Source organism: Ruditapes philippinarum, unplaced genomic scaffold (assembly GCF_026571515.1).
Source record: "Ruditapes philippinarum isolate M1 unplaced genomic scaffold, ASM2657151v2 ctg310_1_1_1_1, whole genome shotgun sequence".
NCBI classification, from domain to species: domain Eukaryota; kingdom Metazoa; phylum Mollusca; class Bivalvia; order Venerida; family Veneridae; genus Ruditapes; species Ruditapes philippinarum.
Window position 1 is genome coordinate 1 of NW_026855716.1, and position 26,132 is coordinate 26,132.

Consider the following 26,132-nt stretch of genomic DNA (forward strand, 5'->3'; position numbering starts at 1 on the left):
TTCTAATACATGTGACACACCTTAGTACTATTTTGATCTTGGAGATACGTATAACCACGAAATCTTTTAGTTATGTTTAAATCATAATATATTTGAACGAATTTCCTATACGTCGATCACATAATTATCGATATATATGTATTATTCTCATCTATGGATTGTTTTTCATATTTGAATACGGAATAATGTTGTCTCAGGAAACGTCAGCATTCATACTTATATTGTTCGTGGATATAGTATTAACTCGTAAGTTTTTTAATTCATGATAATTTGTACTTAAAGAATACAAATGTGTTAATTTTAGTAACAGCATGTTTTTTTTGTTTGTTTTTTTTATGCCCCCACGTTAGTGGCGGGCATTTAGATTTACCCTTGTCCGTCCGTCCGTCCGTCCTTCCGTCCGTCCTTCCGTCCGTCCGTCCGTCCGTTCACTTTTGTGTCGCACGTAACTCAAAAAGTATTTGACCTAGAGTCATGAAACTTTACAGGAATGTTGATCAGCATGTGTAGTTGTGCACCTGGGTATTTTCGTCTGGATATTTTTAGTATTTTCAGAGTTATTGCCCTTGACTTAGTTAAATTTTGCAATTTTCAACTTGTGTCGCATGTAACTCAAAAAGTATTTGACCTAGAGTCATGAAACTTTACAGGAATGTTGATCAGCATGTGTAGTTGTGCACCTGGGTATTTTCGTCTGGATATTTTTAGTATTTTCAGAGTTATTGCCCTTGACTTAGTAAAATTTTGCAATTTTCAACTTGTGTCGCATGTAACTCAATAAATATTTGACCTAGAGTCATGAAACTTTACAGGAATGTTGATCAGCATGTGTAGTTGTGCACCTGGGTATTTTCGTTTGGATATTTTAAGTATTTTCAGAGTTATTGCCCTTGACTTAGTAAAATTTTGCAATTTTCAACTTGTGTCGCATGTAACTCAAAAAGTATTTGACCTAGAGTCATTAAACTTTACAGGAATGTTGATCAGCATGTGTAGTTGTGCAACTGGGTATTTTCTTTTGAAAATTTTCATTATTTTCAGAGTTATTGCCCTTGACTTAGTAAAATTTTGCAATTTTCAACATGTGTCGCAGGTAACTCAAAAAGTATTTGACCTAGAGTCATGTTCCTTTACAGGAATATTGATTAGCATGTGCAGTTGTGCACCAGGTATTTTCGTCTGGATTTATTTAGTATTTTTAGAGTTATTGCCCTTCACTTAGAAAATCTTTGCAATTTTCAACTTGTGTCGCAAGTTTCTCAAAAAGGATTTGACATAGTCATTTAACCTATAGGCAGGTTGCTCAGCATATTTTAAATTTGCACCTGGGGTTTTGCTTGTGGATTTATCCAGTATTTGTAGAGTAATTTCCCTTGACTTAGTAAAATGATTGACAGAACAGTGGCGCGGTGGGGGCACCCGTGTCCTATGGACACATTTCTAGTTTTACCTTAATTATGGAATGCCGGTAGGGACATGCCACTTTGCTTATTTGCCAACTACTTAATTGCTTATTTGCTGATTTGCCAATTTGCTTATTTGCTGATTTACAAATTTGCTTATTTGCTAATTGCTTATTTTCTTATATACATAAATTTTTATGCTATTGTCAGGCGACACGTCCGACTCGCGAAGTTCTTGTTTGATATAAAATAACAAGTCTTTGTAGACTTTATTTCAAGCTCATGAACCTATATCATGTTATTATGTTTATAAAGTTTTGTTAATAAATTATACTTTGTGACAATTATGATCAATCCATCATTACCTAGAATATAGGTAGAAAGACAGATGGATACATTTTAATAAATTTCGAAAAAAATAAATTCAGTTTCAGAAAGTAGTTGTTTTTTTAATTATCTTGAGTTTCAGTTTTAGCTCCACTATTCATGCTATTCTACCCACCAATACATTGGTTTTCTTGGTTACTTGTTTTTCTGTCATATCTCTGTTACTTTTGCTGATTCATGCATCTTACTGCAACTTTGCATAAACATTGCGTTACATGCATGCATACAAAGTACACGAAGAAACTGTGCCCCGTTATATACTGAATGTCAAGGTCACCAATGTATTGTACTGAGAAGCCTTTGTTTTTCTGTCATATCTCTGTTACTATTGCTTATATCTAACTGTAACTTCACATAAGCATTAAATAGGCAGCATGCATACACAATATTCAAAGAGGCTTTGTCCATTATACCCTAGGTCATGATCATGGTCATGGTCACCTGATAGCATGTAAAATGTACAACATGAAGAAATGGAAAAGTGTGACCAATATCAAAAACATTGAATCAAAGCAAAATGTTGATGCACACACAGACATAAGTGATCTCAAAATATTACAGAGCTAAAAACGAAGGCTATTGCTTAAGTGCAAAGACAAACACCCGTGTTAAGCATGCACCAAATGTATCATTCGTGATACTATGTGTTCGTACCACTAAAATGAGGCCCTCTGTGACAAATCTGCTGAGAATAACGACATTTTATATGCCATAAAATAAGAAATAGTTTTGTTTTTAAGTTCATTTATTTTCAATCTTTACTCAATATTTTTCACTTAAATATGACTAATCAAGTGTTTATTATGCCATCAATCTCTGACTTAAGCTGCACAAACATATTTATAGCTGCAACACATTATAAGGCATTCTCAAGCACAGATGCTGGCGGGTCAAATCCTGCCCCTTACGTGATACGCGTCTGTAAACACTATATCAAAACTATTTTAATATTTATTTAAATACGAATTGGACATTTGTTACAACGATAAAACCATTAAGTACTTTATTGAGACTTGGTGGTATATGGTATTTTTTCATACCCGTATATGTACAAATTGCTTGAAAACCAGCTTTAACGATGTCCAATTCGTGTTTGAATATCAAAATATTTTAAATAGAGTGTTTACAGGGGCACGTTGGGGTACGGAATCTGACCCTAAGCGTCTGTGTTCTCAAGGACATGTCAGCCATCAGTTGTAGACATATATCTGCGTAGGCATCACTGCAACTAAATTCGTTGACCAACAGTATTCTTGAAAAACACTGAATTTACAAGAATACTGTTGGTAAAAGTTAACAGATCTGACTCAACTGGTTGTCTGTAGTCAGATTGTCCATATACTTCCGGCACAGTGTAAACTTTTCTACTGCAAAAGAGCAAATTAGCAATAGGCAAATAAGCAAATACGTAAACCAGCGGTTAACAAATAAGCAAATTAGTAATTCAGCAATTGGCAAATAAGCAAATTTGTCGTTAAGCCTATCAGCCATTGGCAAATAAGCAAATCGGCAATTAGCAAATAAGCAATTCAGCGATTGGCAAATAAGCAAATTGGCATGTCCCTACCGGCATTCCATACTTAATACTTCTAAAAATATTTGACATATAATATTTTATAAATTATTCTTATTAAATTTTATTTGATTTTCTTGTGATCACGTTAAGATGTTTAATATATACGTAATATATATGAAATCTGACTTAGCATATTTATTGTTCTTTACTTTGTATATTTGGAAACACAAATGTATATATAAATATATTACTACAAAATTGTAAATAGAATAAAAATGAATATTTACAGAATGTCCTGTTGGCTGCAAGTTATGTTCCGGGTCAACTTGCACAAGTTGCGAATCATCTTTCTTTTTATCAAATAACTTGTGTTTACCATGTCCCGAAAATTGTGACAGCTGTAACAGCTTGGATGACTGTACTTTATGTAAGCCAAGCAAGTTTGGTTTACAAGCAAAATGTAATTTCACCTGTGAAAGAAATTGTCTAAACAGTGAATGTCAAGATGATACGGGATTTTGTACACAATGCAAACCTGGTTTTTATGGACAACAATGTACTAACAACTGTAGTGTTTGTGCCAATGAACGTTGTGATTTACGTACCTGCTCGAATGGTTGCACAAACGGATATTATGAGTTTACAAACGGTGTTGAAACAGTATGTCAAAAGTGTTCGTTTAATTGTAAACAATGTAAGGATGGTAAAACATGTTCAATTTGTAATAATGGTTTTCACCTCTATAAGTTAAATGACAGTGTTCACTGTGTGTCATGTTTGCAAGAATCGCAATGTTCGAACTACTGTGTTATTCGAGGTTGTAACCAATGTCAAATACACGACTATTCGTTAGTCTGCGCTGATTGTCCAGAAGGGCAAACATTCAATGGCGAAACCTGCGGATCACACACATCATTGTGCTCTAAAGAATGTTCTACGAAATGCGATAGTACTGGAATATGTCAAGGAGAATGTAATGAGGGCTGGACTGGTGAAAAATGTTCCGAACAATGTAACAGCAAGTGTTTAAAGTGCTCAAAAGATAACGGAAATAGTTGTCTACTGTATAAAGGTAATTTTATTCTCAAACAATTGCATTTTAATGAATCCATAGTAAACATAAATATTGGATAGTCATATTTTTGCCATTTATTATGGTGGTATTTAGAAGTTATTGGATATGATTTATTTGTCATGCGCGTACGTGTTAGTATTGTGATAGTAAGAATGGTGGCTGTACTAGTAAAACTATTTAGACCATTGCGAGATGTGCTGAAAAGATTGGTAATATGTGTAAAAAGTAAAATGACGACTTTTACTCTCTAGATTGTAGTCAAGTAATTGAATGATCTTAGACTTGTGTGTACTTGAGTTTATTTATACTCGCCACCAGTTGCCCGTATGAGGGGGGGTTCTCAAGAGGAGTACTAGTCACTTTAGATTTTGGAGGATAGCGCAAGATATAAATACAGAAAGGTTCCAAATTCCAGAAGCTTTCCTTGCTTCTTTAAAGTGCCAAATGCTTAAAAGTCTCATCTGAAATACTGTTTTAGTAATTCTAATTTTAAATTTGGACCGCCCGAGAATCGGACCCTCAATGTCAATATTACAAGTTCCACACTCTAACCGATAGCTCATTGCTTGCTAGCTTGATCTTACATTATTGTTTGTGCAGTTTTGACGGGAAACTTCTTTCAGTAATCATTAGAGCATATTTATGACACGTCAATTTTATATCTACAGAAACATCAGTGTCGGCAACAACAACATTAGCCGAAACTGTAACCCAACAACAAAAATGTGTGCGGTGCGAAGATGAAGTTAATAATTTTACCATTGGTTTTTTCTCTGGAATCGGATCTTGTGTTGCCATAGAAGTATTTGCTGTATTGTTTTACCTGATACGTCGAAGGTGAATGCTGTTTTCACAGATTTGAAACTATACAACATAATTCCCCGTAATGCATTTTAATTGATGAAATTAATGATAATTAAAATAATTATAAGAATAACGTTATGTAAAGTTTTTCTTTATGATTTAATAGATATGTTTGTACTTTCAAGTACATTGTGTCGGTTTAAACTGCTTTTTGTATTACCTAAAATCAACTTAAATAATATTGTATAATATTATTATGAATTCTATGATTTAATACAGGTATCTTGCAAGTAAAACGCCCCAAGAATACAAACCCAACGATGTGACTAGAAATGATTCAGAGCTGTAAATACTCAGTCGGCTGAAGTGACTAATAATTACGAGAGTTTGATTAATAACACGGATAATTTATACAATGGTAATTACAATGTGTTCACTTTATTTACCTAGAATTATGATAATTTTAAGTACTTGATGTCTTTATTGTTGTTCATATCTATTTATTTATTTATTTTTCATTTATTTAATTATTTATAAATTATGTATATTTTTATTTTCAGATCTCGGAACAACATTGTCATAGATGCAAGAGGAATGTGTGTTACTTGTGGAAACAAAACAAATTAATGGAATTTTCAAACTGTATTTGTTGTTTCTCTTATTCGATACATATTTTATGGTAGTGACAAAGGTTTTATATTCTTAATCCCAAACAGGCAGTTACGACAAAGAGGTAGCAGTATTGTCCCTCTATGCGTTCAAGATCCTGTATGTTTTGTGATTGATATTGTTACTGTGCGTATACCACACTTGCAAAAAAATTATATATGTATATAATTATGCAAATCAAACGATTTTCAAACATCAAAGTATCTGTATAATGTGTACTGCAAATATTTGTGCACATTACATTGCATTATATTTAATCAATAAATTATATGCATTCATTTCCTTTTGGAAAATTTGACTTAGAATTTATAGAATATAAATTATAATTACCTCCCTTTATTTACATGAAATGTTAAATTCGGTAATATCTTTATAAATAATGCTTATTGGAACTTACAATATTGACAAATCTTTATTTCATATCATCATATTTTTGAAATCAAACCATGAAAAAATGTGTTACAGGATCTTTAACACTATAAGCCGTTCATTTCTACATCACATGTTGAATTTTTCTGAATGTGTAAAGTTTATTGTTTATATTCAAGCAGTTGTGATAACTCCTGGAAGTAAATAATCAGAATTCCTAAAAGTCGAGGTAGTTTCACTGGCCTAAGTATGTGTCACTTGCCTATGTATGTATACTGTAAAAGTCAGCAATGATAAAAATATCATGAATTGCCTTCTCTTATGACCAAGATACTGGAAATGTTGTTCAAACCTGTTTATATAATGGTTAAGAAATATGTCTTTATATGCACCAAAATATGAATTAATGAGTTATAGCCCACAAATAAAAAAGCGGTTTTTGCTTGTTAATGCTTTCTGTGCCTCCTGCTACACAGTAGCTAGTACTTGTAATATGCATACTTCAAAAAGTCACTGCATATATGAAACAAAACTGTCTAATCACCTCTCAAAACAAGTACTGAATTTGCTATAATCGGTCGACATGTGTGAGCATTGATTTATCTTGTTTTGTGATATTTGGGCTTCATAACATCTGATCCCAATTTAAAGTTACATTTTATTTAGATCTGCTAATTGTTTTCCCGTTTAATGTCTGTACATGCGATGGCACAAAGTTTCAAATTCAAAGTTTAATTTTGACGCATTTTATGATCACCGTGGTATGAACACATCTAAGCTTATTTCGAAATTAAAGTTTCAAACAAGTGTCAAAATAGACATGTAGATATGTTCAAATGTTGAATACACCTTCAGCCTGTGCTAACTGCATGGAGTCATTCATCTACCACTTCCGTCTAGAAACAGGCTCGGTTTAACCGAGTTTGCAACATTTCACTCTTGCCGTATTTGACGTTCTTCAGGCATTCTGATCCTTTCTTTGATATATACACTAGAAAGAAACCGATTTCATTATACGAAAAACAAATAAACAAACCTGCAGGATCAGATGTATACTTGTATGCAAGCATAACGCTCTCGGACTTATTTAATCTTTATAAATGTCTCGAACAGCGAGCTTAAAATGTGTTTAAATGCTTCTGCAGATGTGAATGCACGAAAAAATGACACTTTAATACTTGCCGATTTTATGTTAATCTCATGAACAAGTCATTATAATAGTGATTTACCTGTGGTCACTGATGCATATTATAGCAAACGGATTAAATACTATATTTAGGTAGCTTTATTTCTGTGTGAAACTACTTCCTTCTAACAATATTGTAATAACGGATATCATTTAAGTAAATATTTAAAATATACAGATATAGTTTATTTTAGCATGTGACATTATTTTAACTTGTTAGCCTTTATAAATGGCTATTCTCGAGTATTGCAATTATATATTTGCAAAAGGCGAAAATTAAGTTTCCATCATACTTACCTACCCATTTTGTGATGAATCTAATTGATTTGTTTAGTTCAAACCACGTGAAAAAATGAAATGTAAGTTTTACAAAGTATGTTAAAAGTAAGAAGCCAGCAAAATGTTTAATTGTTCTTTTATTAAATCCCACAATACCAATTCTTTCAACTATATAATTTGTTATTTTGTTAACGTAACTAGTTAATTTCGTTCATCAAAATACGATCTTATTATTCTCGTATCTTATTGAGACAGATACTGTGGTAACATCCCTTCTAATATTTGTTTGACGACCGTGTACGTGTCATTTTAGACAGTTTCATTTGATACAATATTAATACCAAAACAAAATCAATTTAAGATTGTTTTTTTAGTTTAATTTTTATATGAAATTTACACTTACATATTAATATAACAACATATTTACTATTTTATAAATGTTTCGCATTTTACATTATTTTCCTTTTATAATGTTAGATTATAGCATGTATAACGTCATCTTGAAAACGGTATCAATTATACAAGCACTGTTTGTTGATAAAGTACCGAATAAGGGTTTTTCGCTGCGGTGACTTTTTTTGTGTGTAATCTGCGGTCACTGTCATCACCACACAAATAAAAATCGCAGAATATTCCTCCATGTCTATTACGGTATAACGAATAAAGATATTTTAATATCATATATAGTGTTTGCCGGTACGCTAACATATTTCATCACCACTATATCGTTCCAACCATTTTAACACTTATACTGCTAAATAATCGTCGTATACTTCAATTGTTTACTTCTTTACGTTAAATATCTATCACTGTTTTTTATTAAGATTAAAGATACTACCGGGATATATTTTTCACACGTCAATTCACGCTGATCAAAAGATGCATACTTCCTATTGTTTGGGCGTTTTATTTGATTTTACGCGAAATATTAATTACTGTACTGTTTACGGTGACGACAATAAACAAATACAAATGTGTACATGCACATGTTATACGTAGAGTAATGTGACTGAAATTTTGATCAGATGAGCCGCAAAATTTAAATCACGTTTTGTCCAAAGAAGGTGCTACAGAATTTGGAGCCCACAGAAAAAAAAACACTTATACGGTATTTGTTCGTATATACCTCTGAAAAATAATTCCAAATGAATTTTAATAGCTTATCTACAAATTAGAGAAATAAAATTTGGACAAGTCTTATCTTTAAATATTTTGTATCAAATTACGGAAATTTATAAAATTATTATGCTGCTGAACGATACGTTTGACATTGGGTCGTATTTATATCTTTACATTAAGCAAATAACAGTTAAAACAGCTCTTAGAGTATATATCAAACTTCAATGCATTTTCATTAAATTTTGTTTTTCGTGTTACGAATATTCTGTTTGCTTCTCACCTTGAACTCGTAAGACACGTTTGAGAGTGAATCATCTTACCTTTTTGTTCAATAGGTAATATGAACTGTGAATCATATTGCTTCAGAAACTGTACTTCGTGTAATCAAAGATAATATTGTATTCATGCAACATACTAGTAATCAATATTTTGACTGTGATAGTAAATATATAGATGACCCGGTATATTGTTATCAATGCAAGTCTGGCCCTGCTTTCACTAACGTTCTCAAAGTCAAAATTTCAGCTCAAAACAAAGATTTTCTCAAATCAGAAATTGAGATTGAGATGTTTCCCTGTTTGGCTTTGACTAAAACATATTAAGAAAAATCTCAACTTAAGATTTGAGATTTTTTCAGATATATTGAGACAAGGTTTGGCTGTCTCAGAGTATGTCTCAGTGAAGATAAATTATTATTCTCAGGGGTATTTTTACTTTCTGCATAGTTATGTTGATAAATAAACATAATTTGAACATTTTTGGCAAATAAAATTCCTATTAATTTCATAAATTAAAAAAAAATGACTGATTATTGTGGGTGACATCATGCTCTCTAATTCATGACGTCATGAAATTATGACGTCAAAATAATCATACAAAAAATAATTTATTTAATTTTGTTTCGTTTTCATTTAAATACTGTTTGCTAGATATACATTCATTCTTGTTGATAAATTACTTTCATAAGCATTCAAATATTCATATATCTGCAACTGCTTCTTTTTGTTTTTGTTGTTTTTTTAAATAACACAAGAAAATATAGATCTACATAATGTAATAAATAATCGAAACATTTCCCTGTTGCGTCACTTAATAAAAATAGCAACTATATACTTTGTAACAAAAAAAACACATATTTTAGTCATAGAAACCCACCAGCAGTGCACACTAAGATAGCAGCGTGTGTCTTGAGAGAGTAAAATAGTCTCAGTTGAGAAAATTCTCAAATGTTGAGAAAAAGTTAACTAAAAGTCACCTTGAGTTTTTTCTCAGGTGAGTAAGAATCTCAGCCAATATTAAGACAATCTTTAGTTGAACTTTATCTCAGTTTGAGAACGTAGTGAAAGCCGGACACGGACTCTATAGGCTTATTTTCGTTTTGGGCTTTTTGGGGGGTTCAACATTTCTCTATATTATCTGTCAAACATGAATACACTTGTGGTATATATGATTGTATATCTGGGTATTATCATTATAAAATCGGTTACAAAACAGTATGACTAACTTGTTCGTCGAATTGTAATTATTGTAGGGATGGAAAAACATGTTAATTATGCACAGACGGGTTTTATCTCCGTCTATAGATTTGCTAACTGTAGTCTTCTCTTTGTGTCATGTTTTAAGGATTTCAATGTTCGGACTAATGTGTTTTTCAAGACTGGGGCCAATGTAAAGTGAACTGTCGGTAAGCACTGGTATTCCAGCGGGACAGAGATGAAATGGGTAAATAAGTGAAATGCATGAACGTTTCAAAAAGGCTCAGTAGAAAATGAATTATTTGTATTCAGTGCAATGGTGACTTTATTTTAACAAGCTGCAATGTACTTTACCATCGTTCTTATAAAGTAAGAGATGGACATGCAAACGATTACTGTTCAAATGTGTGTATACAAAGCTCCTGGGGCGAAATCATAAGTACAATCTGGAGGGATGTAAATATCATAAATGTAACGAAATATAATAGAAAAAACGTTACACGTACTTTGTGGTGTGAAGACTGATCCCTATGATACATTTATTTTTAATTTCTACGGGGCATACAAGAAGTTTATTTCTTTAAACTAGACAGTATATTTTATGGAAATAATAATAGTTGTATGAAAAATAATGTTTTTAACGTAAAGTATTGATATAAACATTTATATTTAAATATAAGAACCTGATAACACTAAAACGAAAGCATTAATTATTCAGCAACAAGTCAATGCCATAAAACACATAGCTATTAAAACCTTTTGATAATAAGCCTTTCCTGAATATACCATTAATAATCAGATACATCATGAAACATTATGTTTAGTAGGCTCTTCAGTTCTTGCATGCACCTTCAAGTGGTCCAAATGTTTTATGCAAGTATCCAAAATGAAATTATCATTACATCTTCGTCATGACTGACCAGAACATCTGTATTATTCACTAATTTATAAATATTGATTTGGAATAATATACAGAAATAAATATAATTATTAAAACAATGTTTTGTTTAACTGACTGCTTTCCAGATTAAACCTTAAGCACGACAAGCAAATAAGTTAATATCGGCCGACATATTAACCAACGTTGTAAATCATTTATATTATAACATACAAGCTTACTGTACATATATAAGATGTTTATATTTAAGTGCACATATTGCCATTTTATACTTGAATAATTTGCGCTAAATTAAAGGTGTAGTTTTATTTACAAAAATCTCACAACGAGCTCATTTAAACAAGGTATCTGTCTTCAAATAGCGGCGATTAGGACATATCAACCTAACGAACTAACAATTTAAAGTTTACGCTTAATGAAGCCGCGATTTTAACAGATCAGTTTAAACATAATCATCCTTTTCAGCTCGATTGCGAAACAAGTTCTCACAACTTATATAAATTAATTTTAACATATAGAAGACACAAATTAACGAGATCAACTCATGACTTTATGTTTTCAGTGTCATTTTTCTTCACGATTATTACTTCACAAAAAAATTGATTGCAACTGAATTTATACTGCTTCTCAAATTTGAGCCTCAAGATTTCGCATTTTTAACTAATGAATTGAATTTACAATTTCAACTTCACAAATCTGCTTCATGAATTTACAATATCAAATAAATGAATTTAATTTCATGAATTCATCTTTGTTAAGTTTAAGAGAAAATTTGTGAATTTTTGAAGTTGCAATTTTTCAATAATTCAATTGGAATTTTGATAACGTGAATTTCAACATTCAAAATCGTGTTTTAATGGGATTGAACTCAACAAGTCATGAAGTTGAACTTTTGGACACTTAAATTCATGATGAAGCTGAATTCATTATTAGTGAAATTGGAAGCGTAAATTGCTTTTAGCTTAAATCTTGAAATTATGAAGTTTCATTCGTGAATATGGGAAGTTCTTATGTCACCACCGGGCTTTCATAAATATTTATTCATTAATGTACTTTAATTATATGTTTCATATTTGAATACATTTAAAATCTTCCTAAAGTAAAGTATTATTTACTTTCATAGGTATAATTTAAGTATTTTCTTATAATTGCAACAAAATGAAACGATGTTGTTCTTTTTTACTATGTTGATCCGAAAAGTTTCGCATCTAAAAATAACCATTAGACTCGCTTAAAATGGAGTCACTGATGCATACCGTGTCTTTTCAAATCACACTTATAAAGAGGAAGTTTTGAACCGATTTATTTGGTAGTGATTAATCAGGTATTTATATTTTATATATTTTGTTCGTTTTAAGGAATGCTTAGTGATATTTTTATTTCTTTTGCTTCTTGAAACAGAAATTACGGATAACTTTATTTTGATAATTCTTTGAGTAAAATTATACAAGTCTCAAAACTGTTTATTGAAGCTTTTTTGTACTTGAATACATTTTACCTTAATTGTTTAATACATTTGATATGTTTAAAATATTCTATTCTAATGCATCTACAACTTCTAGTACATATTGGTACTATTTTGAACTTGAAGATACGTATAACAACGGAAATGAAGGATTGTAAAACTAGCATCGTTTAGTCATGCTAAAAACATAATATATTTGAGCGAAATGCCTATACGTTGATTACATAATTATCGGTTTAAATATGTATTATTCTCGTTTATAGATTGGTTTTCATATTTGAATACGGAATAATGTTGTCTCAGGAAACGTCAGCAATCATACTTATATTGCTCGTTGATATGGTATTAACTCGTAAGTGTTTTAACGTCATGATAATTTGAACTTAAAGGATACAAATGCGTTGATTTCAGTTGCAACATGTTTTTTCCTAAATGATTCTATAAAAGTTTGACATTATATGCGATCTATATTTTAAACTTAATTTGATATTTTGTTTTCACGTTTAAATCTTTTATATACACGTATATATAAAATCTGACTTAGCATATTTATAGTTCCGTACATATATATTTGGAAATACAAATGTATATATGCAACTTCTAATTTGTAAATATGATAAAAATACATATTTACAGAATGTCCTGCTGGCTGCACATTATGTTCCGGTTCAAATTGCACAAGTTGTGAATCATCTTACTTTTTATCAAATGACTTTTGTTCACCATGTCCCGATAATTGTGAAAGTTGTAACAGCTGGGATGAATGTATTTTATGTAAGTCAAATAAGCATGGTTTGCATGCAAGATGTGATTTCAACTGTGATGGTAATTGTCTAAATAGTGAATGCGATGATAATACTGGAGATTGTACTCAGTGTAAGCCTGGTTTCTATGGATTTCAATGTCAACACAACTGTAGTTTATGTGAAAATGAACGTTGTGATTTACGTACATGTTCTAGTGGTTGTAGAGCTGGATATTATGAGTATAAAACCGATGTCGAAACAATATGTCAAAATTGTCCGTCAAATTGTAAACATTGTACGGATGGAAAAACATGTTATATTTGCAATAATGGTTTTCACCTCTATAAGTTTAATGACAATGTTCACTGTGTGTCATGTTCGCAAGAATCGCAATGTCCGGACTGTGTTATTCAAGGTTGTAACCAGTGTCAAATACACAATGATTCGTTAGTCTGCGCTGATTGTCCAGAAGGACAAATATTCAATGGTAAAACATGCGTATCACACACATCATTGTGCTCAAAAGAATGTTCTACGTATTGTGATAGTACTGGAATATGTCAAGGAGAATGTAATGAGGGCTGGACTGGTGAAAAATGTTCCGAACAATGTAACAGCAAATGTTTAAAGTGCTCAAAAGATAACGGAAATAGTTGTCTACTGTGTAAAGGTAATTTTTACTCAACCGATTGCAGTTTAGCCTGCAACACGGCATGCAAAGTAATTAGTGTTAAACATACATGTGAACAGGCAGACGGTAATTGTTTAAACGGATGCAACCAAACCCTTTGGGGCGATACTTGTGAGCAACCTTGTCCTGGCGGATGTAAAGATCTTAAATGTGATAGAAACAATGGTGCATGTACAGATGGATGTAAGGATGGACTGATTGGAGATAAATGTACTCAAACTATCACAATTGGTAAACAATCTGCATATGATTACTGTCATAAATGTATTTCAAAATTATTATATCTAAATTATTAGTTACTTATATGAATTAAATCATATCTATAATTATCATAAGTATGGAATATTCATAATTATTTCGACCTTTCTAATAGTGGCATAAAAGTGATACTGGAAGTACCTTATTTACCTTGTTTATATGTGTAAGTATTAGTTTGGGCATTGGTAAGTTTTACGTGCACACCAAGTAGTTATACGTTTAAACGTTAAACTATTGTAAAGTTACAATAAGATATTATGCGCACATACTACTAACACAGCCTCACTGAATCATATTCATAGTGAACAGAGATATGTAGTCATTATGTTTTTTTTATTTGGATTAAAGTAGCATTTAAGAGACATTGATCCAAAAGACTGCTTTAGTCATTTTATGGCCTACCCGGGAATTGAACAATCAATGTTGAATTTACACATTTTGTGCTCTAACAGAGCAGAGGGAGTTGGCTTGATATAGAGTTTATGACGAACAAATTTTTCCAGTAATCATATAGTTAGGTTTATATCTATAACACGTCAATGTTATATCTTCAGAAACATCAGTGACAGCAACAACAACATCAGCAGCCGGATCTGTAACACAACAACCGGACGATAAAGCTAATATATTTACGATTGGTTATTTCTCTGGATTCGGATCTTGTGCTGCCATAGTAGTATTTGCTGTATTGTTTTACATTTTAAGACGAAGGTGAATGTATTCGCTAATATGGTAGTGAACAAGATTTTTGTTCTTCACTTATTTAACAGTATACAAGATGTGCATGTCTTCTTAATGTAAAACAAAGTTTCTTTACTGGTGAATCTTAATAAGTATGGTAATAAACATGACGTTATTGTGCTATTTAATTATGATTTAATTGCCATGTTTGCACTATAAAGTTGATTATGCTGGTTGTGTTTTGTTTACATTTTTACCTAATTCTTAAAATACACTTCATATGTAATTATGTATAATACTTTTATAAATTTTATTCAGGTATTTTCCAAGTAAAACACCCCAAGGTAACACAAGTAACGTTGAGATTCCAACATAATATAACACTAGAACTGATTTCGTAGCTGTAAATGCTGAGTCAGCAAATGTGACTTATAATTACGAGAGCTTAAATAATAACAGAACCACGGATAATGTATACAATGGTAATTGTTATGTTATTTTCTTCAACATTCAAGTTGGTAAATCTAGAATTATGATAAGTTTAAATACTTTATTTCATAATTACTCATAATATTTATTTATTTATTTATTTTGTTAATATATTTATTTTCAGATCTAGGAACAACATTGTCTTAGATGCAAGAGAAATAAGTCTTACTAGTGGACACATCAAAATAAACTTTTAGACTGTATTTGTTGTTTCCCTTATTCAGTACATACGAGGGCTGTTCAAAAAGTTCGTGGACTGCGGCTCTACTGTTCACATCTTTTAATTTGCGTATATGATTTTACAAGAGACATATATGAAAATATGTCCTTAATAAACAGTGAAAAAATCAATACAATATGTTTACAAATAACAATTCTGTGACAGTTACAAATCACAAGGGGTGCGCTGATGATGAAACAAAATGACGTTCGTGACGTCGCAATATAAATGAAACATTTTACCAGCGTCATTGTTTCTGAAAGTACTCTTTTTAGTGTTCAATATCTGCGGATCATATACCAAAACCATTTTTCTGTGATGATGACCCGAGATATAAAGTGGTCATCTATTCGCTCCATTCTCCGTATAAAGGTCCGAGTGCCGCATACTTTCCGCTCTTTATCGGGATTTTTGGGTAATTTAGACACTAAACGGACAGTGTTATTAAGTTAATTCAATTGTTGATTGATAGTATCAATTTGAAACCGCCCTCGTCCGATCTTTAAACAATATGATTATCGATGATAAAGAAAATATTTTATCAACTGACAATTATTCTATGCGGTAAATCTACTGAACACCGGCTAGCATTAATTATCAAACGGACCAGGGTAAATACAGGAAATACAAATAATAACTACAAGTATTTATTGTAAAAACGCATATATCCTGATGAATGAAATAAAGTATTATTTTAAATAAATTGTTTTGTCAGAATTGAATGCATAGACCCGATGCAGAAATTAAACATGTCGGACATCTCGCAAAACTGTCATAATGTCTGAACTTCTGTAGATCTTTTGCAATTGACGTTACAAACGTCCCAACAATTTGCCGCTAAAATTATTCGTCGCCCTTTCTGTCTGTGAGCATGTATTTGTCGTATTTGAATCGCTTGCCGACCTGAAACCAAAAGACTTGCTCGACAACTCATTGTTTTTCGTTAATTTATTCACCTCTTAAAAATATAAAGGAGTATACCACATTTATTGGTAAAAAATTACGAAAGAGCGAATTTCTAGTTTTTAAACGGGGTTTATTCTTCCCAACTTACCCGTCTGTCTACTGCTGCTCAAAACCTGTTTGTTCAGCTATTGAACGTCCAAACGACGCCAAAAGTCAGATTTATGTCATTTAAATATTAATAGATGATTACTTGTATTTAACTTCGTAAAACAATCATTTAATTTGTTTCAACATTTGTTTATATTTAAACATTATATGAAAATTTCGGCGTGCGCCGATGTTGCGTTGCCATGGTTATTAAAGTGCACATAACTCGTAAAGGAAATAAAAGTTAACAATAAAAGTAAATCTTACTTTTGAAAATAAAGACACTCTTTCGATTCATATCCACTAAGGGTGTTTTTATGAACCAAGTAAAAAATGACAGCAAAAATCCACGAACATTTTGAACATACCTCGTATTTTATGGTGGTGATAAAAGCTTTATATTCTTTATCCCAAACAAACATTTACAACTACGAATTTGAAATTGGTTCCTTTGTGTGTGAACACTAGAAGCTTTAAATATCTATTTTCGATTATGAATACTGCCTTGAATGTTGCAGTATGGTTTGGAAAGGCTTTAATTTGCAGTTTAGAAATCTAAAATCAGTCTCCTTCCAAAACTCATTTTAGTTTGTGTTTCAAAGGAAAATGTCCTTTGTTATTACTCCTTTGTTATGACTCCTTTTATTTCTGAATAGCAATGCTCATGAAAATTAACATGTTGTGGATTAAATAGCGCGCTTTTGTATTTAGGAAGACGATTTGAATCAAAGTCTAAAGTATCTGACTAAAGGAAGAAACATTGAAGCGGTCATTTGTTTATTGTAAAAGTGGTCTGATTCATTCGTATACAATATTCTGATTTAGTCTGTGAAGTGGAAGCGAACCTTTTTAGTTTTACTCAACCATAATGGGTCAGTCTTTAAACTGATTTCACCAATTATTCTATCACGCTAAATTCACGAGAAATAAACATTGAAAATCAGTTGTAAATTGTGTTTCTTTCTATAATGAAATACAGTAGAGATATCGGGATTATATTAAATTGTAATATAAATAGATAACAGAGAAATAATACACTTACTTTCAGAATTAAAAGTAGACCAATTATCAAATACAAAGTTCCTTTCCTTCTAAGTACTTTTAAGTAAAGAAAATTGTTAGTTTTAGCACTTTCAATACTTAAAGTTTTTGTTAGCTTAATAGCCATTTTTGATTTCATATTATGATATTTTCAGTGTTAAAATACGTCGAACCTAAGGAAAAGTTACATTCCTTATACATTCTGAACTTGTCATTTGGTGTTTTCTTTTTGTGTCGCCTGCTACAGAGTGGTGTCACAAATCTTGTCTGGACCTCTCATGATTAACAGCTTGTGCAATTTTATCCAAACTTTACAAGAATGATCGGTACCAAAATCTTATTATGCATATCGCCAGTATGTATATTTCTTAAAGCATTTCCCGGAATTCTTTTCCTATACTACGAGGAATTAACAGATCATACTTGTATGCAACATTAACAATTTGGACTGATATCTTTTTTGAAATTTATCGCCTTGCGTGCTCGGATTGCTTTATTTTGCTTCTGCATGTGTTAATTCACGAAAAAGTACATTATCCCTTTACTACTGTACTGGCATATTTTATCTTCATGACATGGAAATGTCATTACAATAAAGCTATACCTGTGGTAACTGATGCATATCATATATATTGTGTTTTTATTGTCGACTTTATCAATTTGAATAACATCATTTTGCGCATTAAATAGTGAATGAAATAACTATTTTATGTATGTATGTATGTATGTATGTATGTATGTATGGAGTCATTGATTATGCTCTTTACATGCTGCATTATAGATTTGTAGAGGAAGTTTTAAACGTGTTTTAATTTGCAATGATTTTCTTTCGGTAAATATGTTTATTCGTCCTTGGTTAATTGTAGAAAAAAAACGATCGTTTCTTGTTTTATTTTGCTTTCTTGCTGGAATAGCAGCTATTATTTTGGTAAGGATATTTACAAAACTTGTTTATTCATACAATATAAAATTGAAGTTTGTCAAAGCTTGATTGTGAATTATGAAATATGAGCTAATTAAAGTGACACTTTAAAGTTTTGAAGTTGAGCTGAGTAAGTTATTTATTTCAAAAGATTGTCATCATAATTGACAAATAATTGCATGACAGATGTTGAGGTTGAAAGTTAATATACCTAAATTATAGCAAGGCTGTACTAATCATTTTGAAAAAAAGAAAACTTACGATACATTCTCAACGATATTTATAAAATATTTTTTGTCACGTGGTTTATTTATATTTTTATATGGTAAAATATAAAATGGGACACTATTATGACTAAAAAGTTTACTTTAAATTTTAACTTTTCACTTACCATTCACACTTTGATAAAGATTATGTCATTTTATATACTGTTCATTAAAGCCATATAATGCCTCAGAAACTAATAAATTGCAATTTCTTAAGAAAAAAAAGATTTTTTTAATGTTCAAATGATGGTTGCAGAGCATGTTAGATGCTTCTTACCTGAAAATAGTGGCGATAATTGTGAAATAACACGACTGTCATAAACAAAATGTAGACAATTTATATTTTGTGTTCTTTATAATATATATCACTATTGCTCTAATTGCCAAAAAGGAACAGAAAAAAGATTCAGGTAATTAGATGAAAGAGTAATTTTGTGGAGACTATAAAAGTACAACAGAATTGAGTTTTAAGAAATAAAAATAAAAGCATTTCTGTGGCAGAATTGGCTGTTAGTTTGCATATTGTACACGATATCTCGTAAGATATATAACATACTCTTCTATTTTCTTCCACTTAACCTATAAAAAGTGAAGAACAAATCTAAAAGAAGCATTGTTATGTTATACTTATATTTGATAGTATGCCAATACATTCATTATTCTTGATTTTAGTTGGCAATACATAATACAGAATAATGTTGCAACATCTTAGGTCAGTTTCCGTATTCGTATTAGCAGTACATATTGACATTGTATTTACAGGTAAGTATTTTTAGCTCATGATTACTCAGCAAGAGAGTAAAGTGAAAGTTTATAACTGTCTATTCGCCAAAAATATACAAATATTTTGAAAAAAGTAAAATTCACTATACACAAATTAAGTAACTAATGACTGACCTTGCAATATTTATCACTACATTTCCATTGACTAAGGCAGGCAGGACTATTTGTGCATAATCTTATCTATTTTTGGTAGACTTTAAGTACTGTTTGTAATGTGAAAACACACTGTTTTACTCACTTGTCATTATTGTCACTTTTCAATACATTTTGTTGTGAAAATTATGAATATGGAGGCATGCTGCTTTAAAGTGACATTATGCCCATTCAAGGTCATACAGTGAGTGAACAGGTGAAAGTCAAAATAAGTTTTTATATTGCAATTATTCCATTTAAATTAATAATTTACTTCACATAAACAATAGATAACCCTAGGATTGAAACGGAATTTCTGTAAATATCAATTAAAACTTACCTGAAATGTTTAGTTATAAAATGAGAGGGGCAGTTTTTTATATTTAAGGCAGATTTTAAATTTTATCTTAAACATTTTCAAAAATAAACTGTTGGTCAAACACCATTTTAACAGTCAATCTTTGGAAATAAAAGGTCAACTCAGCTCAACTTGACTATGAAAATATGAGCATAATGTCACTTTAAATGCCTATTTATATTTCAAAAGCCTAGTCAACTGATCTAATGTTATTCATTTACTGCTGTTGACATTTTACTTATATTTTGGTTAGGTCTTTTATTTTGTCTTCTAATAAAACACATTTATCATATTCAATTTGGTTACTTTCATCAAATTTGATTTTTTTTTTTTTTTTGGAATTTGTATCAACTAGAAATATCTAAAACTATAAAATATGCAGAAAGGGTGCCGATCATGCTCTGGTATGCAAGTTGTTAATATTTTTTTTAATTTTTATTAAATGGCTACTATTCAGCCTTATTGTGAAACCTGTATCACCTGCAATGAGTGATCCTTATGTAAACCAAAGAAATAGTGTTTACTTGTAAAATGCACCGACAATTGTGATTGTAATTGTCTCAAAATTGAATGCAAAGATGATACTGGATACTGTTATGAATGTTATCCTGGGCTCTATTGTCTTTGTAGTATTTTAGTCGATGAACTCTGCGATTAACGTGCATGCTTAAGCAGCTGTAGAGATGAATTATGAGTATACCTCACGTGTTAAAAACATTTGTAAAATATGTCCTTGTAATTTTAAACATTGTAAAGATGGGAAAACGTGTAACTTTAGCTAGTATTATAAAGATATTGTACGCTGTGAGTCATGTTAGCATGAACTGCAATGTTCGGGATGTGTTATAGGACGTTGTAACAAATTCTAACACGATCGGAGATATCTCTTATATTAACAAAGAAGGTCGGAAGCGTGATATATTTTACAACAATCCCCTCGCCATTCTTATTTCCTCCCTCCGTATTTTTAAAATGACACATTGACAGCGCCATTTATAAAAAGCAACATTTTGGTGAATTTTGTTCTGAAAACAAAAATCATGAATGATAAAAAATGGTGTAATAAATCCGAACACCAAAATCTTTAATTCAGTCATGTACGCTGTACATAAGTTTGAATCGTTGTTTACCTGACGTCACAATGTACCACCAAACAGTTCAAACAAGAACGCTATTTCAATGTCGCAAACCAGTTCAATTTCATATTTATTTCACTATAAATACTCTGTATTTCGCTTGAAAAATATAAAGTTAAATAAATCAACACACAAAAATTTCATCAACATTTTCAAGATTAATTTTTCTGCAAACTGTAGACTTAGCAAAAAAGTTTTTCAACCGACTGGAGCAGCCTTTAAAGAACGTTTCTATTGGAAACTCTAAGGCGAAAACAAATTCAACCAGCAAACATATTGTCCAACTATATATTTTTCTTGACATGTTTGAATGAAAATAGATATTAATTCTTTGTACATTATTGTACAATTACGCATTTTTTGTAATTAATCATACATCGGCGTGCGTGATTATATTCCTACACATTTGCACTCAAACCGTGCATTATTCTACAACAATTCACTCAGAATTGATAGCTATTTCCTTAATATGTTTTAGTCGACACAAGTTGTACAGAGAGACAAAACTTTAATCGCAACACGTGTGGAATATATCATCGGGAATATAATGATGGCTGGCTTGGTGACAGATACTTAAACTAATTTTTTTTAAGTGCCATTATTTGTCGGCATGTAAGATTAATTTTACTCAATCGATTGCAGTTTAGTTTGTAGTCAGCCACATGAAGCAGATGTTGGTAAAAACATTTGAACTGAAAACACAGATAAGTTAAATTGTAATACATATTAAGACAATATTTCAATTGTTCTTCTGTGTTTTATCTCATTCACTTCTGAAGTAATTTATCAGATTGATATGGAAAGCTTTTGGTCCGAACAGATACGTGTTTGCATTTTAAGCACTCACATTGTTACGTAACTCGTTATAACTCTCAATTTTGGTTGGTGAAAATGTTTTTTCAATGAAAGTAATAAATGAATGATTTTTGACCGGTCTTTGTCCAATTTTAATACGGGTTATGTTGTATTACTAAAACATGTTCATTTACCATCATAACGTTATTCGTTATGCTATTATGTATATTGACCTTCTGCAATATTATGACAGGGACAACAAGAACACCAGCAATAACTGCTACACAACAAAATCTATCCGTGAGGCATGGAGATCGAGTCAACCATTCTACCATTGGTTCCTTCTATGTAATCCATAGTTCTTATTGCTGTTTTGATGTATGTTATAAGATGGAGGTAATGCAATATAACATATGCGCCCTTAATGTATAACACATTATTGTTGATAATGTTGTATTGAATGCAATGTTCTTTATTATCATAATAATTCTTTAAAACGTTTTAACGTTTTTTTTTTGTTTGAGAACTGTCAATGTGACAACTATGTATTACTTTAAAATTTTTGATTATTTTACAGGTACTTTACACTTGAAAATCCCCAAGATAGCGTAAATAATGTTGAGATTCCTACCTACTATAACACGGGAACTGGTTTAGAATGTGTAAACGTGGAGTCAGACGATGCTGTTAACAACTACGAGAGTTTAAGCAACAACAGGGTCACAGATAATGTGTACAATGGTAACTGTTATGTTTTCGGTATGGTATTACTAGCAACAGTCACAAAATCATAAATAATTACCATATTTGTAATATTTTAATTGCCTTCTGCAAAACTAGATTAAACATGTCCATGCATAACTCTTACAAACTAGTTACAAATATACTATTTTTATTTCCAGATCTAAACACAGCAATGCCATAGATGTCAGAGGAATGGATTGCAATTATAAACTATTGAAAGCAACGACTTGCTAGACTGTATTGTTTGTTTCTCAAGGCACGGTTTATAAAATTAAAAAATTATTTCTATGACGATACTGATAATAAAACATTATCCTTTGATTGTAAGGCTGAAAATGAAAAAAATATTTGGTAACAATACTTGTTGAACATAAATACTTGTAACTACTATACCTTTGGATTCTATACCTATATTTTTCACATAATTATATTGTTCGATACGTTCACTTGGAAATGTTCTGAACAAAGTGAAAATGAATTTTTGAAAAATAAATATGTTGACTACATGTATTATGCTCAAAGATTTACTAGTATAAGTATATTGACCTACAGAATCCTTTCTGCAGAAACACTAGCTACAACAACAGCACAGTAACTTTCACACAACACCAAACAACCGAAAGGTATAATACGGAGCCCCTTAGGTGACATTTTCCACACTTCTTCACCGGAACTTAATTCGTTTTTTAAAAACAATAATTCGTAATTACAAAATATTTATTCGTTTTTACGAAATATTATTTCGTAATTACGAAATATTAATTCGTAATTACGAAATATTTATTCGTTTTTACGAAATATTCATTCGTTTTTACGAAATAGTAATTCGTAATTACGAAATATTCATTCGTTTTTACGAAATATTCATTCGTTTTTACGAAAAATAATTCGCAATTACGAAATATTAATTCGTAAAAACGAAATGTTATTTCGTAATTACGAAATATTAATAAATTAATTATTAATACGAAAGCAGCGGCTGAATTCAGCAATTATACAAGAAAATGGTGAAATTTGAATTTAGAAATTAATAATCCGATCTATCCTGACATATTTTGTCAACAAGGGTCTACAGTTTTTGCGTGCACTTACACGTGATATAACAATATATATACAAGTTTCCATAATGAACTTCTTTTCACGTCTACATCATGAACAACTGATCAGAACATCATTCTGTATTCTTTACTAATTATAGGTTTGAAATCATATTCAGAAACAAAATCATAATTGTTACAAGTGCTTTGTCCTTTGTGACTATATATATTTCCTGTTATATTAATCTTAGTTTTACACACTGTGTAAACCATTCATTTTCACCTTGAATAACAAGCAAACAAGCAAATATCGGCCGTTAAACCAAACACATGCCAATTCACTTCAATACACATGTATTTACATTTCAGCTGGCAGTTACAATTTGTTTATATTGTAGTACACATGTATAATTGGCATTAAATTAAAGATAGAATTTGCTTTACAAAAAAAAATCTTACAGTGAGGTAATTTTAACGTGCCAACGTATTTAGCCATTGAAAAAACGCTTTAAAATAGCGGAGATAGACTAATGAATAAACAACTTCATGACGTCGCAATTTAAACATAATGGTTTAAACGTATTTATTTTTAGCCCGATTACAAAACAAGTTCTTACAACTTATATCAATTAATTTTGACAATTTTGAATGTTTAACTGCATAAATTTACGTTTCCAGCGTCATTACGTCACGATTTAAACATCACAAAAACGTGATAGCAACTGTATTAATTCACTTTAATGTATGTGAGCCTAACGGCCCGAGTCATGTATGAATTTACAATTTCAACTTGACAATACAACTTCATAAGTTTACAATATCAAAGTACTGAATTTGATTTTCTTGAATTCACTTTTTTCATCTTTACAAGAACTTGAATTTAATTTGTTAAGTTGAAGAATGTGAATTTGTGTATAATTGGATTTTAAATCATTCAATTATGAAGTTGAAATTGTGAGAACGTGAATTCGAACATTTAAAATCGGAAATAAGGTCGACATAATAAATTCATGAAGTTGAAATTTTGGAAACTCGAAATCATGATGAAGTTGAATATTTAAAGGTTAGAATTCCTTTAGCTTAAATCGTGAATTCATGAAGTTTAATTTGTGAATATGGGAAGTTTTAATGTTACCACTGGGCTTTCGTAAGTATGTTATACATTTAAAGTAGGGATGGCAACGAATACCAAAATCAATACTCGAGTACTCGGTCATTTTTCCGATCGGGTACTCGGTTACTCGGATGATTTCCAATGATATTTAAAGTTTTATCACACAATATCAACATCGTCTGCATGCTACTTTCGTTTTCAATTTTAATTCATAGAATTCGTAACTATGAATAGGACTGCAAGAAATACATATATAAATATAAACATAAGAAATGTCAATGACAGCATTTATTATATACCTTCAAATTTTCTCCCTAAAATACAGGATGAACTTGAAGCGCAAATATGTTTCAACGGATAGAAAAGTCCGTATTATATTAGTGACAAATACGGTACCATATATGGAAGTGCTGGACTATTTTTGACGTTGGTTCCGATCTTAGCTGTGTATAAACGTAGCATTTGGAAACGAAAACCAACATTATAAAAGGCGTGGCCGATTTTGCAAAAACTATGTATTCATCCGTCGGTCATAATTTTTTTTCTTGACAGCTACACTTAATTTTCTGAAATTTCTTATAGAAGTGTAGTATAATGAAAATCGTTTATAATTCAAACGAAAAGGTATATAATAAAAGAAAAATTATGTTGTAGTAGCTTTCTGAGCCTATGCATTTTTCTACTCGCAATGAAGATTTAAATTTTAAAGTACTGTTGTAATATGTTAAATGCTTGAATACATTTCAAATCATCCAACACTAAATTAATATTTACTTTCACAGGTATAAATTAAGTTATTTTTTCTTATGATTGCAAGGAAAAAACAAGTTTTTGAGTTTTAAGCGATTTTGTTCTTTTTTCGACCATACCAATCCGAATATTTTCGTGTCTAAAAATAACATTTAGAATCGCTATAAGGAGTCACTGATGCATACCGTATCTATTCAAATTACAAAGTTTAACGAGTAAGTTTTAAACAGGTTTATTTGGTAGTGAATAATCGGGTAGATATATATATTAT

General features: G+C 30.8%; 2 protein-coding genes and 1 long non-coding RNA gene across 3 annotated transcripts; all 3 read left to right on the top strand.

Annotated features, from left to right (window-relative positions):
• The first annotated feature begins 6 nt into the window (after positions 1-6).
• Positions 7-5,807, top strand: LOC132744193 (proprotein convertase subtilisin/kexin type 5-like). Its single transcript, XM_060732818.1, has 5 exons — positions 7-246; positions 3,596-4,378; positions 5,050-5,218; positions 5,465-5,603; positions 5,746-5,807. The coding sequence occupies exons 1-4, from the start codon at positions 186-188 to the stop codon at positions 5,532-5,534; spliced, it is 1,083 nt and encodes a 360-aa protein (XP_060588801.1). The 5' UTR covers positions 7-185; the 3' UTR covers positions 5,535-5,603; positions 5,746-5,807.
• Positions 5,808-12,536: 6,729 nt separating this feature from the next.
• LOC132744197 (cell death abnormality protein 1-like) lies at positions 12,537-18,518 on the top strand. The gene is made up of 5 exons (XM_060732820.1): positions 12,537-12,997; positions 13,282-14,313; positions 14,895-15,051; positions 15,340-15,503; positions 15,635-18,518. The coding sequence occupies exons 1-4, from the start codon at positions 12,937-12,939 to the stop codon at positions 15,395-15,397; spliced, it is 1,308 nt and encodes a 435-aa protein (XP_060588803.1). The 5' UTR covers positions 12,537-12,936; the 3' UTR covers positions 15,398-15,503; positions 15,635-18,518.
• Positions 18,519-18,564: 46 nt separating this feature from the next.
• LOC132744198 (uncharacterized) lies at positions 18,565-23,457 on the top strand. The gene is made up of 5 exons (XR_009627668.1): positions 18,565-18,752; positions 19,685-19,774; positions 22,470-22,612; positions 22,794-22,957; positions 23,119-23,457. It is a non-coding gene; the product is annotated as an uncharacterized LOC132744198 (long non-coding RNA).
• The last annotated feature ends 2,675 nt before the right edge of the window (positions 23,458-26,132 follow it).